The 15453-nt window shown below is 34.4% G+C and overlaps 2 protein-coding genes across 2 annotated transcripts in view; one reads left to right on the forward strand and one right to left on the reverse strand.

Annotated features, from left to right (window-relative positions):
• LOC144839799 (ATP-dependent 6-phosphofructokinase, platelet type-like) overlaps positions 1–15453 on the reverse strand; it is a 97245-nt gene that overhangs the window by 21802 nt on the left and 59990 nt on the right. The gene's annotated exons all lie outside the window — the stretch shown is intronic.
• Positions 1662–11533, forward strand: LOC144839336 (mycocerosic acid synthase-like polyketide synthase). Its single transcript, XM_078694652.1, has 4 exons — positions 1662–1974; positions 2389–3863; positions 5606–5699; positions 6087–11533. The coding sequence occupies exons 1-4, from the start codon at positions 1662–1664 to the stop codon at positions 11531–11533; spliced, it is 7329 nt and encodes a 2442-aa protein (XP_078550778.1).

Genomic DNA, 15453 nt, shown 5'->3' on the forward strand with positions numbered 1-15453 from the left:
ACCTCTATACATCATATAACAGTTAAATATATAGAATTTGTATATAATTTCTATATAATTTTTTTTCAGTTTCAAAAATGTAAATAAATTGTTATAATTTTAGTGACTACACATCTCTCTTTCTGACTTCAAAACTCCATTACACTATAAATAAATTTTATGACATTAGCAACATCTTTATTAACTGAACGTTTCTATTTTTGTTAATCATTATTAATACGGATTTTATAATGATAGTCCGGTTTCAGTATACTTGATTATACTGTATAATACTACTCGAGTCAAGGAAGTATTACTAACAATCAGGTTAATTGCTAATTTTCTTTGAAAACGTGTCCGGCTGGAAAACCCATGATTACTGGAAATTGGATTTTCTCCAGTATTATAAATCTTTAAAATTCGATATAGATTAATTAATTAACTATATTTTAATACTATATTGATATAATTAGATGCATGCTCTATTAATTGTTGAAAAAGTAAGAAAATAGTAACATGTTTTATTGCTAAAATATCAAACAAATTACAAAATAATATTTTATTAACATACTTCACTTATTGATGCCTATTGACGTTAGTTGAGGATTAAACTACTTAAAATGCTGAAGTGTGACTTTGTTTATAAGTCTTAAGAACACACTGCATGACGTATTCACAGTGACAGTGACTTTGTCGACATTATCATGCCATTCTGTGATTGGTGGAAAGTAAACAGAAGGTCTTATAACATCCTAGTATCTTCTTTATAACGCGCCAAATCAGTGTTGAACTGTAGTGTCAGATGTATACACACTCCGGTAAGTTTTCTTTTTTTTCTTCCGCCTCGATAGGAAATTTGAATAATGTACATATTTTAAACTACTACTGTACATTCATATAAAACACAAATCCTTGTTTGTTTAATAACATTATAATACTATTTTACTGTATACTATTTTTTATTTGTTGGTTTATTTTGTTTGTAAATAATTAGCTTGTCTATTTTTTGGTCCCCTCGCATTATGTTTTTTAATACTATTATTTTGTAAACCAATTTTTATATTTTTTTAAAAAGTAATCTAGGGTGTCTATCACACACCTGGTTTCCTGAGACCCCATTTCATATTTTTCTTGACTCATTGTACATTCTATTATTTTATCATGTGATTTGATGAATAAATGTATTTGAATAATATTATTTAATTAATCATCACTGTAAAATTGAAAACATTCATATCATATAAAATAAAAATGTCATTATAAGATGTATCCGTTTTTAGATCTAAAGGCAAAACTTGCTTGATGTTACGATTGTTGTATTCATTTTGTTCCTCTGAGCCGGCGGTGTGGATGTTTTTGGCTGTGTTAAATAAATTAAATACAAATAATAATACTCAGTTGATGTTTACAATTTTCTTTGTATTATTTCATTTCTCCGCGTTGTCGCATGAAATGATGGATGGATCTTGTTTCTGATTGCTCATTAATTATCAGGATAATTTGATCTGGAAAAAATGTGTGTTATGTGATATTGTCTATTTATTGAATTGATTCATTTTTTCATCATCGGTAAAAACAATCCTATTTGAATTGAATTGAATTCTTAGATCAAAATCAAATGATTGAAATGAATCGTATTAGTTAATCATGATTTTATATTTTTCAGTAAGTAAGAGTTAATCATGAGTATACGGAACCTTTACCGTTCTATAAAACCACAAGTAACAGTGGACGATTCCCTTGACGATGACAACAAGATAGCCATAGTAGGAATTGGATGCAGGTACGGCGATGGAGTCGCAGGCCCACGTCAGATGTGGGAAATGCTCATGGAGGAACGGGATTGTACTGGTCCACCGCCTCCTCAACGTTTTGATAAATCTACATATTTTTTCCCCGGTGAAAAGCAAAAGGGAAAACTGTATACAAAAGCAGGAGGATACTTGGAACAGAATCCTATGATGTTTGACCGACAGTTCTTTAAGATGTCTCCAGGTAAATTCATTTTAATCATATACAGGTATAAATGAATTTGCTTGCGTAGAAGTAACACAAGCTGCAGCAACAAGTATTATACAGTTGAAACAATAATGTTTGTTGAAAATTATCTTACATCGATCGTAGGCAATAGCATAGTAATATTACGACTTAAATTTATTACAGAAAATATATTGCTCTATTATGTTAGATTTGGAAAAAAAATCTGATCTGATATTTAATTTACATGTGAATGCAATGCGATACATAGAATCATTCTAAAGAAACACGATACGAAACGAAACTGTATTCTTAATTCTTTTTCTTAATATCTATATAAAATTAGTACCCAGATTCCAAAAAGATATACTGACTTAAAATGACAATCTTTCACACCCAAATGTTTATAGAAGAATTATTTAATTTTTTTAGAAGAGGCCGAGCATATGGATCCACAAATTCGAATTCTTCTTGAGGTTGTATGGGAATCGATTGAAGATGCTGGTATTTCGGCATCATCACTCCGAGGCTCAAACACCGGTGTGTATATGGGAGTAACAGCCAATGAGTATCTCCATCTTACTGCATTTCCTCAAAGCAACATTGGTCAATATACAAATTCAGGAACCAACTCTTGCATGATCTCAAATCGAATTTCGTACGAGTTTGATTTAAGAGGGCCAAGTTTTTCCATCGACACAGCATGTTCGTCATCTCTCTATGCCGTGAAAGTTGCTTGTGATGCCCTTAAAGAAGGGGTCTGTGACACAGCGATTGCCGGTGGAGTCAATATCATTCTTTTACCATTGGTTACAATTGGATTTTGTCAAGCTGGTATGCTCTCTCCCGATGGACAATGCAGAAGTTTTGATGAATCCGCTAATGGTTACAGTAGAAGTGAAGGGGTGGGATCGGTAATACTCAAGCCACTCAAACGTGCCGTAGAAGATGGAGATCGAATTTATGCAGTGATACGAGGAGGAGCTCTTACAAATGATGGACGAACTCCAGGTATTGCAAACCCAAGTTTTGATGCCCAGATTGATCTTGTGTATAGAGCTTGTACAGCTGCAAAAGTCGACCCATGTGATATTGCTTATATCGAAGCACATGGAACTGGTACTAAGGTAGGCGACAAAACAGAAGCGAATGCTATTGGTGAAGCCATGAGTAAAAAACGTTCAGATGACATGCCACCTTTGTATATCGGTTCCATAAAATCAAATGTAGGACACGCAGAAGGTGCTGCTGGAATAGCAGGTGTTATCAAGACAGCATTGTCATTATATCATCGAGAAATTCCGGGTGTTGTGCATTTCAAACGCGGTAATCCTAACATCAATTTCAAGGATCTGAAACTGAAAGTTCCACCAACAAGCATTCCCTGGCCGGCTGGTTCAAAATTTCTCGCAGGTTGCAGCTCGTTTGGATTCGGTGGGGCTAACGCACATGTCGTTTTTGAAGCCGCACCATTAAAACCATTTAACAGTTTACCAAACAGAATTGATAACATGAATGGTAATGACGGTGAATACCACACGTTATTATTATCGGCATCTTCGAAAGAAGCGCTTGATGAGAGATGTTCCAACTGGGTGGATTTTCTTGTGGAAGACCTTGAAATGAGATCTGATGCATTCATAAATGCACTTTATACAGCAAATGTACGATCCCATCGTCATTCAGACAGGTTGGCATTGCTGGCAAAATCTAGAAATGAGTTGGTAAAACTTCTTCGTGATAGAGTGAAAGGAAATTCAAACTCTAATATGACGTTTGAAGGAAAGGCACCAGAGGGAAATACATTCATCAGAATAGTGTTTGTCTTTTCTGGTATGGGCACTCAATGGTGGGGCATGGCTAGGCAGTTAATGAACACTCAGCTTATATTCAACAGTGTTATAAACGTAAGTATATGGTTCCATCCATCCATCCACTTTCTCTTCTTACGAACTACCTGAATAATAGAACGCAATTTACTTCCTATAACTCCCACTTTTCTGAACTTCTTCCTGTTACATGCGGCGTTCCTCAAGGATCCATTCTGGGCCCCCTTCTCTTCTTAATCTATGTTAATGACTTAATTCATGCTTCAAACTCTTTTTCATATGTTCAATTTGCTGATGATACCAATATCTTCCTTTCCCATCCTGATTTCAACACTCTTACAAGAACCTTCAACAATGAAATCAGCAATGTTTCAAACTGGTTCAAACTAAATAAGTTATCCCTTAACATCAGTAAAACAAACTACATTTACTTCTCCACTAACAAAAAAACTAATAACAATCCGAATGCAAATATATACATCGATCACACCCCTATCAAACAAGTTGAAAGCACATCATTTCTTGGTGTTCAAATAGACAACAAATTAAACTGGAAGCTTCATATAGCTAAAATCTCCAATAATATCTCCAAAACCATTGGTGTACTAAATAAACTGAAATCTACATTACCTCCTAAAATCATCACTTCTTTGTACAACACACTCATCTTGCCTCACCTCTTCTATTGTAACACTGTCTGGGCAGCAACAGATTCAAAGCATCAAACTCTTTGTCCATGGCTTAGTACTGAAACAACTAAACTTGACAGACTATTCAAACTCCAAAAGAAGGCAGTCCGTATATGTACCCAATCAAATTATCTCTCTCATACTAAACCACTTTTCCATGATCTAAACACCCTAAATATCTTTGACATAAACAAATTACAGACAGCCCTTTTCATGTATCGACTTTCCAATAACACACTTCCTAATACCTTAAAAAGATTTTTTCAAAAAAATAACGAGCTTCACAAATATAATACCCGAAATTCAAACAAATACGTCCAATCTAACCTAAATCGAAACTCTTCCCGAAATTCAATTATCCACACAGGCCCCTTACTATGGAACTCCCTTAACAAGTCTTTATTTGATTATAGTTTCATCATATTTAAATCAAAATACAAAAAATACCTAATATCAAAATACAAACCAACTTAATATTTCACCCAAATTTTGACCTATTTCAAACACCTCTTTTACCCTTATTTATTTATTTGTTTGTTTGTTTGTCTTGTCTTCGTCCATACTTTGTCTCTTGCGTAGTGTATGTACTGTCTGTAACCCCTGTTTGTCTCTGTCTATGAACATTGATCCAAATTTTTTTATACAACTTTTTTCCTGGTGGAACCTGTCTTAAAGCTCTTTGAGCTTATTTGTGTTTTCTCCAGATACAATGCATTTATATTAACTTGATTCATATTTTGTCAACATATTTTGAAATTTGCTTTGTATAAATAAAATGAATGAATGAATGAATGAATTTTGATGTAAAACTTCCTACCTTAGTAAAGAGACTGTCACTAAAAAACCTTAACGTACATCTTCTCTCGTAACAAATTGTATGTTTTTTATAAATACATTTACACTTTTACTGGTTACCGTACAATCCATTCAGGCTGTTAATTTATATTTGTTAGTTAATTTTTTGATATAAGAAACGTTTAGTTGATGTCCATGTAGAATTTAGGGATAAATCACGAGTGATAGTATAGATGTCCGTTTAAAATTGATGATTTGTTAAAATATTTAGTCAAAATGATCAAAATTCCCAAAACAAATATATTGAATATAAGAAATTTGTTATTTTTAATGTAGAAAATAGACGTAATACTTGGTAAATACGGTGCAACATGGTCACTTGTACAAATGCTGTCAGAAGAAAAGGACAAAGACAGAATCAACAATACGGGTAAGTTACTTGTTTTAACGATTACACAAAATCAACTTTTTCTTTTTAATGTTGTTTGTCTATTTGAAGTATACACATATAATGGCCGGTGGTTTGGGTTGAATGAGTATGGTGAAAAAATGATGGGAATATGAACCTCTAGTTGACCCGAAATTACTCTAAACCTTAAAAGTTAAACAAGTTTTTTATTTCATTTAATTAATTCTGTTCGTTGATAATGAAAAAATAATAATTCTTTTTATTTAGTCTCTGATTAATTGTAATACACAATAGAAAAGACACAAAGAAGCAATAATGCAAATATTTATATTATTTTATGCTTTTGTTCCGTTTTATAACATCATTATTATTATTGTTAATTACATAAAAAATATTATATTTTCACAGAAATTTCCCAAACTTGCATTTGTAGCGTTCAGATCGGATTAGTCGAACTGTACAAGCATTATGGAGTAACTCCGAGTGCCATAATCGGTCATAGTGTGGGCGAAGTAGCAGCAGCATACGCAGCCGGACTCATATCTATGTCAACTGCTGTTAGAATAATTTTTACAAGAGGTCATCTTCTTGTAAAAACTAGTGGGTCAGGAACAATGGCAGCAATTCTTCATGATGTTGATGATATACAAGATCAACTAAAATCCACGGATTTGGACGTAGCTGCTCTTAATAGTCCTTCCCAGATAGTGGTTTCTGGTACAACACTATCTATTAACAAGCTCACTTCAAAACTTAAACAAGATGGTATACAAGCAAGAGAACTAAAGGTAAATAACGCCTTCCACAGCCGTCAACAGGAAATTCTTAAAAAAGAATTCTTTAAAGAAACACGCTTTCTAAAGAAACGCAAGTCGTCGTCGTCTAACTGTCACAGACCTCTTTTCCCAATGATGTCAACCGTCACAAACCGGTATCTTACGCTGCAAGAAGCAAATAGCTCCGAGTACTGGTGGAATAATATTCGCCATAAAGTGAGATTCAAAGACGCAGTGGATGCTGTACTCAAGGATGGATACAACAGTTTTCTTGAAATAGGTGCCCATCCTGCATTGGCACCGGCAATTAAAGATACCATAGCTTCTACACCGAACAAACCAACTATTAACTTCATTACTCATTCTCTCAAAAGACCTCGTGATGTTAGTAACTCTGCCAACGATATTCTGAGTTTTAATATGTCAATAGCACAATTATTCGTAAGTGGCTACAAAGTCGATTTGTCACCGTGTTTTCAAGGGTTTAAGGTCGAAGTAGAGTCTTTACCTCTGTATCCATGGCAACGAATTACATGTTCGGCAGCAACTGAAGCAGCTGATATAAATATGAGATATCCACATCATTGTCATCCTCTTTTAGGGGAGTCAGAATCATCCGCAAACTATCACGAAAACAAGAAACTTCGAGTTTGGAAATCAAACATTGGAACTCACAAAGAGCCGTGGATTGCCGATCATATTCTCCAAGGAAGTGTCGTACTTCCAGCTGCTGGCTTTATAGAGACAGCCATTGCTGCTCATCGTGAGTTGTTTACAGATTCTCGCCCAGTAGTGATGTCAGATCTTCGCTTTGACAGGTTTCTTTTTGTTTCTGAAGCTGACACAATACTAGAAACAACGACTGAGATGGAATTGAATGGACAAGCAACATTCGCATTACGATCTTTCAACACAAAAGAAAACAAATGGATGACACATTCAACTATGCATCTAAAACAAGAAAAACACAATTCAGAAGAGAAACAATCGTTTCTTCCAATTTTTGAGATAAAGGGAAGGTGTCTTGGGGAATTGGACAAATCTGGTTTTTATGAGATTATGACAAAACATGGCTTTAGTCTTGGTAACAGTTTCATGTGCATCGAAAAGGTAAAGTACAGTCGAACGGTTGATGAGGCACTTCTATATATTCACGCACCCGACACGGTTGTCGCACAGTCTTCTCGTTTCAACACGCATCCAGCCATCATTGATGGGATATTACAGGCCGTCGGTGGTCTTGTTGGCCTACAAGGAAAGGTATTAAATCCAACAGAAAAACCTATTGTGCGTGCCCCAAGAGGTGTAAAACACGTCATCTTAAGCCACGTCACATTTCCAACTAATGTGGTTCTTCACTATAAGCTATCGGATGCGTATAGTGATACACATGATCTTAAAATAAATATTTCCATAGCAGATGCAGAATCATATGCTGTACTTGGTAAATTTGAACAAATTAGTTTTGGCTCAGTTGCTGCCACAAACGAACAACAGAATCTGCGGCTCTGGGAAAAACATTGGATACAAGTATACCCTGGTGAATCATCTTATAATGAGAAAAGTCAGAATATCTTGATGGGAGACGATAGTGATCTTACTAAACACCTAAGTAAGTTGCTTAAACAAGAAGGAATATCGGCAATGACCATCGCCAAAGGTTCCGATTTCAAGTCAGATACAGACGAACAGAAGAATATTATTTTGCTTTTTAAAGCTGGTGACAAAGACCTCACAACAATATCTAAGATAGATTTACTTAACCAACAAGCACATATTGCAACATCATGCTTAGACCAATATAATAAATATTCTCGTAAGAAAGAACAAAGACCAAACATGTGGCTTGTAACACGTGATGCTTTTCCTGCAAACCACGACGATGTAGTTGATCCAACACAATCCTCTGCTTACGGATTTGCACTTTGTGTCATGCAAGAAGATCCTACTATGAAAGTATTCATTGTAGATCTACCTTCAAATCTTGATAATCAAGCTGCATCGAAATGGTTGACCGACTATATTTGGAAGACAGATCCATGTGACAACATAGTTGCTTTACGTAAGTCAAAATTAGACCGGCCATACGATGCGTTTTCACTTAGACTTGCTATAAGCAAACCTGATGAGTTCCCTTTAAAAGTAGCATCTTCTATTTGGAAATTCGATATTGGGAAAAGTTTGCAGAATGGGAAAGTGTTTCTTACTAAAGACATACGCGATCACATTATAAACTGTGCAGATAATGTTGATATACATGTGGCGGCTTTCCATTTAATGACAACAAAGGAGAATAATACTTCTGACGAAGATAAAAGTGTTGCTTTTTTCTGTGGTCAATCTGATAAGAATACTTCATTTATTGGCTTCTGTGAAGAGGAGGAACTAAGATCAACAATAAGATGTCACCAAGATGACGTCGTTGAAGTGACGAGCAGCCTTAACGCAGACGAGATAGTCAATATCGTATCAAGATACATAATACCATTCGGTGTAATTCGTAACTTTAGACCCTGTAAAGAAAGCACAACAATAGTTTGTCTGTCTTCAAACAAGGACAAGATTGGGCTTTCAATGGCACATATTGCTGCAGAACTGAAACATAATGTTATTGTAGCTGTTAAAGATCTATCAGTAAACAACGGAGTTCATCTACATGGTGAACATAGAGCAACTGTTTTAGACATTAAAGATGTCATGTCATCCTTAAACTCACAGAGCGTGGGTATCGTAGTTGGCTGTGAATCAGTAGTTACAGAATTGTTCCAGTTGTGTAATATGAACGACAAACTAAAACCCTTTTCTAAAATTTCTATTATTGACACCGACTCGTCTACTGTTACCAATTCTAAGCTTTGTGGTTTGCCCAAGCATGCAGTTGTTGAAAAGGTTTCCTACGCGTTTTCTTCAAAACTCGAACTTCAGAAAATGAAACCTGTCCTTGATGAGTTAGTTGGTTTATTTGAAAAACCTTCCTCTATGATCAATCAATTGAAAGAGGATGTGATTCCAAAAGTAATTCCACTGGAAAACATTGCAGTCATGAAAGATGTTTCATTTAGTAACGTTACGGTTGCTGTTGGAAATTCACCTGTCTCAACTTCATATGACTTTTTAAAAGGAGAAATTGTGTTCAAAAATGAAGAATCATATCTTGTGACTGGCGGTACTAAAGGCTTTGGATTGTGTCTAGTTGAATGGCTATCTGCCAAAGGAGCAGGTTGTGTGTATATCCTTAGTCGGTCAGAAGCGGATGCTGAAGAAAGAGAACGGTTAGATTATCTGAACAAGTCTGGGACGGCAATCGTTCATATTAAAACTGATATCTCAAGCAGCTCCGACGTAGAACTGGCTTTTAAACGGATTTCAAGTGATATGTCCTATCAACTTTCTGGAATTTTCCATTGCGCTGCACAGTATGATGATAGACTGTTAAATGATATCACACCTGAAGTATGGAAGAAAGTAATGGCTGCTAAATCATGGGGCGCTCTTCTGTTACATCAGATGTCCGTGAAGTTCAATACTGATTTGAAATATTTCGTTATGATTTCGTCTATTGTTCAACTGATAGGAAATTCGGGTCAGGCAAGTTACTGTGCAGCCAACACCTTTCTATCTTCCCTCGGATATTTCCGTAGAAGTAAGTGTTTACCTGCAACAGTTTTTTGTCCTGGAGTAATCAAAAGCGATGGATATGCTGCAAGGGCGGGCCTCGTAGACTTCTGGGATAGAAGAGGTGTTGAAGCTTTGTCTCCAATGCACTTACTAAACGGTCTGGGCATACTTCTAAGAAGCGGAGTTAAGGAAATGGGATTAAGTGGAAATTTTAGACAAAGAGATTTTATCAGAGAGAATAAAATATTTGCCAAAGAACACATTGCCATTCCCAGTGGTCGTTTTTCTATACTGAAAGAATTTGATATAGAAAATATAAAACTGCAAGTTGGAGACAGTGGACAAAATGATATTACTCAATATCCTCCAGAAGTGGCCAAGTCATTTGTTCTAAATAAACTGTGTGGTTTTATCTCAGAACGTCTTGGTATAACGGGTGACATTTCACCAGATGTATCGCCATCCTCGATTGGTGTAGATTCTCTTATGACAACTGAATTCAGTGGGTTTATCCAAAGTACATTTGATGTATTTGTACCACCAATGGAGTTAATGAATGCTAATATTACATTACTAGCAATATCTGCTTCAATATACAAGAATGTATTAGCAGAAAAACAGATTGTAGACGATGGAAATAATGATGAAGAGGAAGATGACACATCATGGAAGGCCTGGTATGTTATGGATGAAAGAGTTACCCCTGATATTCAACTCATTTGTTTTCCACCGAATGGAGGTGGTCCGTCTACATACGCTTGGTGGCAAAACAACTTCGATAAATACAACGTTCAGGTAATTATGGCAAAACTTCCCGGATGGGAAGGGCGCCAACACGAGAAGCCACTTCAGACAATCGAAGAAATGATAAGTCACTTAACAGAAAATCTTGCTCCTAGGCTCATTTCCGGTAAATTTGTTTTATTTGGTCACAGTCTCGGTGGACTCCTTGCTTTCGAAGTTGCACATCGGTTGATGGAAAGAAACATCCGCCCGGCTCATTTAGTAATCAGCTCTTGGTATGCGCCTACACTAAACTACCCTAACGCGACAGAACTTGAAAATGCCCCTAAACTATTACGACAAATGGAACAAGATATCAAGAACAATATTCGAGTGGTGGACAACAAATCATTAAAGCTTTCGTTTGTTGATGATGATGTCTTGGGCAACAATGAATTGATGCGACGCCTCATTCCATGTTTCCATGTGGGCTTCAAGATTTGCCAAATGTACAGTAATACTCACAAGGAAAAACTTCCATGTGGCATGACGATAATTGGTGCAAAGTCGGATAGGTTTATTCCAATTTCCTCTTTGGACGCATGGTGTCTTGAAATTGAATCTAATCAATCTTTTAAAAAGATAATCGTTCCTGGAGGTCATATGCATATTACATCAGCTAAAAAGAAATTCTTTAATGAAATGCAGAGTGTGTTAAAAGACGCATTTGATTTTTAGAATTCTCCAAATTCCTTCCAACGTACAAACAGTTTAAATACAAAAGTAAGACTTTAAGTACTACCATTCAGTTTATAGTTAACAGCACACTTTTGTATTGATATCATATTTTTAAATCGTTTGAATAAGGTACAGATTATGGTGTCCGTTTACTATTATTTTGTTCTTACTAAACTTTAATAAATAAGTTAAATAACTATAAAATATATTGTATAAATTATAGGTATATTTGGAGGGAAACGGTTGAGGTATAGACTCATAATACTTTGTAGATTAGACTTTATTTAGCTCAAATAAAACTTTAATAAATAAGTTAAATAACTATAAAATATATTGTATAAATTATAGGTATATTTGGAGGGAAACGGTTGAGGTATAGACTCATAATACTTTGTAGATTAGACTTTATTTAGCTCAAATAAAACAAGAAATATGAACAATGATTTTATTGATGTTTAAATATACAATGTGCCAACAAAATAGAAAAATAGACAGGAATTATCATTATCTAGAAGTTACTATATGATTTCTATTGGTATTCTGGAAATTATAATGTAATTGTAACAGTAATAAATAATAGTATAAATCAACATGGCTTACATTTTATAGCTGTTAATTTTGTGGAAAGACAAACAAATTTTAGTTTTAGTTATTCGGAATTGATTAAATTAAAACCATCATTGAAGATATGGGTTGGGTATTCCATGTTGGTGAAGTTTGTTTTTTCTCTGATGTGGTAAACAATCATTTAATTTCTGACAATCGTGTAATTTCAAAATAAGATGCAATCAATCACTATATTGTTTAATGAACATTTAAAAAAAATATTTTAAATATATATGGTATGAAATGATATTTTTAAAAATATTGATTAAAATATATACATAATAATTAATGTTATATATAAGATTATATGCTTACCATTGTCATGACATCCAATTTAGCAGAGTTGTAGTTTTAGAATTCTGACGTTGACTTTAATTGACTCACACGAATACACGTTTTCTATTACATTTTTAACTTGACTGGTGATAATGTTGCTATGTATGTACATATTTTATGCCTTGTATTGTAAAGAATAAAACCAGTTTTAAATTTAAATTGTTTTTTTTTATTTCTCAGCTGTAAAGCAATTAGCAATCCACATCTTTAAGTCTGTGTCAAGACAATTGATTGGCATTGCATTTAAATAGTGACGGCGTCAAACATTTTGTGTATTGTGACGTAGGTGATGCATCTATGGAGTGTATTCATGCGATCCGTACACCACCACCGTGTCTCTCAAAGCCAATGTTGTTCTAAAGCAGTATAAAGCAAATAAATAAGGCATACATTAAACTGAATTACCATAGCAAAGACAGTAATTTTTAAACAGTCTAAAACAGTATAACAAAATAACCATATCAAGGTATTAAAGCAAATAAAGCTAAACATTCACAAAATAGCCATAGCAAACAAATCAGTTTCAAGAGCTAAACAAACAGCCATAGCGAAATCAGTCTAAAGCCAACAACAAAAAATCACCAAGTGAATTCAATCAACAAAACATAATGTGTCTATGCTTCGTTTCTTAACGGGAAGACGTAGGCCTACCTATGGATGGTTCGAACCAGGTTTCAGTCAACATTATATCTATCAGTACTTGAACATCCTGAACGTTATTGGCAATACTAAAATATTACGGGCGTTGAACATAGAACTTGTGTATTATACTGTGCTGTTAACCAAAGGTACGTGTACGTTAACCAAGAATTCCTTGATTTTCGGGTTAAGAAAGCCCGATCGGGCCACTATCTAACGGCCGCCACTTAATTATGTGACTGCCAGCCATTACAAGTTCTTATTATAAAGCCATGGCCCACGGCCATACTCAAGCATAACCAAGCCCTACCAGTAATTGTTGCAATTATACTTTTAGAGAGATTTTTTGTCAAAAATTGAAAATCTATGTTTCAATAATGGCGTCAACATTGTATTTTTAAAAATGTATTTTCATATGTGAACGAAAACATACTTGTTGACGCAATACAGACATTATTGACGCATTGTCGATGCAGAGTGAGCAACCCACACGCGAAGGACACGCGTCATGCGTCAATCTAAACCGTAATTTTTACGCGACTAACGATTTCAGTGTGAACATCAAATCGAATGTGACGTGTTACTAGCGTCAGTCGATTTTCAACATCAACGCGGTGAATTAATTTATAACTGCCGAGACTAAATAATTATTGTTTTAACGTACTGACTCGGCATGGTATTTGAATATCCGACCACTGCTGCGGTACAAAACAGGAGTTTGTGTAGTTGATACGCTTGTCACTAAAATTCACGCACGTATCATTCAGCGGTTTCGAAGGAAATACGTCAAATTACGCGACCAATTTGGTAGCATTAATAACTACGTTGAGACCATCTTCTTCTTTGGCCTACTATATGTTTTATTATTTTTGAAAAAGCAGTGTGATTAATAATCGTAAATTCTATTCCTAAAATCTAACAATTACACAGGAAAATTGGTGAAAAAGTAATCGTCGAAAGTACGTCACCGACCATAATAATATGTTAAGCCCGTTATTGTGATGAAATAAGGGTAGCCTATTAGAGCGGACGTGTGGATTTACCGACAATGAAGTAATCTAGGCTACTTTTCTTATAATAAAACTAAACAGTTACCAATGAAAGTGACTTGACACTATGATTGTCTTTAGTTAATGCAAGATTGTCAAGTATTGTAAGATTGCCAAGGCCGATCAAGAAAATGTAAATAAAAGGTATTAAATTTATGCTACCGACTTACGTGACAATAAATAGGCCTAATGACAATAGAAAGGAATGCCATGCCCACCAACAACAAAAAACAACAACAAAAGCACCTTGAAATTGAAAAGATTATTGTTTTTATAATAAGTGATTTTTAATTGTAATTTTGTTTTAATTTTTTGATTGTATGTTCTACATTTCTGAATGTCTTTTATATTTGTATATTGCATTTTATTTTTCTGAGTGAAACGCTTTTGTTAAACTTCAATCTTTCGTTTGATTGCAATAAAGTTTTATTCGTATTCGTATTCGTATTGCACAGCAAAAATAATTTAAAACTTGTTTTTGTTGAATATGACAACAGGTTTGGATGGATCTAAATAATTAATTTTATTATATAACGGGTTTCTGGTTAAATTTTGTTAGTGAATACAATAAAAATTGTGCTATTAAAAGTTCTATTTATTCATCATCTTTTTCAAGTTTTACAAATCAGATTAAATTAAATCAAATAAATAAACATCTGTGAACGTTTTTGAAGGAAAATTGGGCTATTATTGGTCAAAAAAGCACTCTAATACCATTCTGGGCTTTGAAGCATAACATACTGTGAGTCACAAGAGGCAAATTAGCCTATGTAATATATACCCTCACATAATAAGTTTCAAGTAGCATATAACCAAAAGCTGGCAGTAGCATTTTTTATATTTTGTTTAATATGTGTAAAATACATTTCAAAATAAATGTAGTAAAAAACATATTCCACATTTGACCCAAATTTTCAACTTTCTTACGATACGATAGTATTTATTGTCATTTTTAACTAGGTAAAAATGAAATGAATTTGGTTGGTTGGTTTACATTTGATTTACATACAAAATACAAATATAATGCACACAGACATTCATATCCAGTCTCTATGCAATTAACAGTAAAACGAAAAAAAAAAAAATAAATAAAATTAATGTGACAAAGAAATTGAGCAAATGAACAGTATTGTTAGTTAAGAAAGAAATATATGAAAAAGTATATAAACAAGGCCTTATACATGACTGCAGTCGCGTGCTCAAATTTGAGTTAGTGTTTACCGACCGACCGATAGTGAGCTGTAGAGTCGCGTTGCACGCGACTAAAAACCGAATTAGCTTGTGCTAGAG

The sequence above is a fragment of the Antedon bifida genome, chromosome 4 (genome assembly GCF_963402885.1).
Source record: "Antedon bifida chromosome 4, ecAntBifi1.1, whole genome shotgun sequence".
In the NCBI taxonomy this organism is placed as follows: Eukaryota; Metazoa; Echinodermata; class Crinoidea; order Comatulida; family Antedonidae; genus Antedon; species Antedon bifida.

Bases quoted from the DNA above. Each gene is read 5' to 3' on its own strand.
- LOC144839336 (XM_078694652.1), top strand. From the start codon at position 1,662: ATGAGTATACGGAACCTTTACCGTTCTATAAAACCACAAGTAACAGTG. The intron at 3,864-5,605 runs GTAAGTATATGG...TTTTTAATGTAG, and splicing joins TATTCAACAGTGTTATAAAC to AAAATAGACGTAATACTTGG. The intron at 5,700-6,086 runs GTAAGTTACTTG...ATATTTTCACAG, and splicing joins AGACAGAATCAACAATACGG to AAATTTCCCAAACTTGCATT.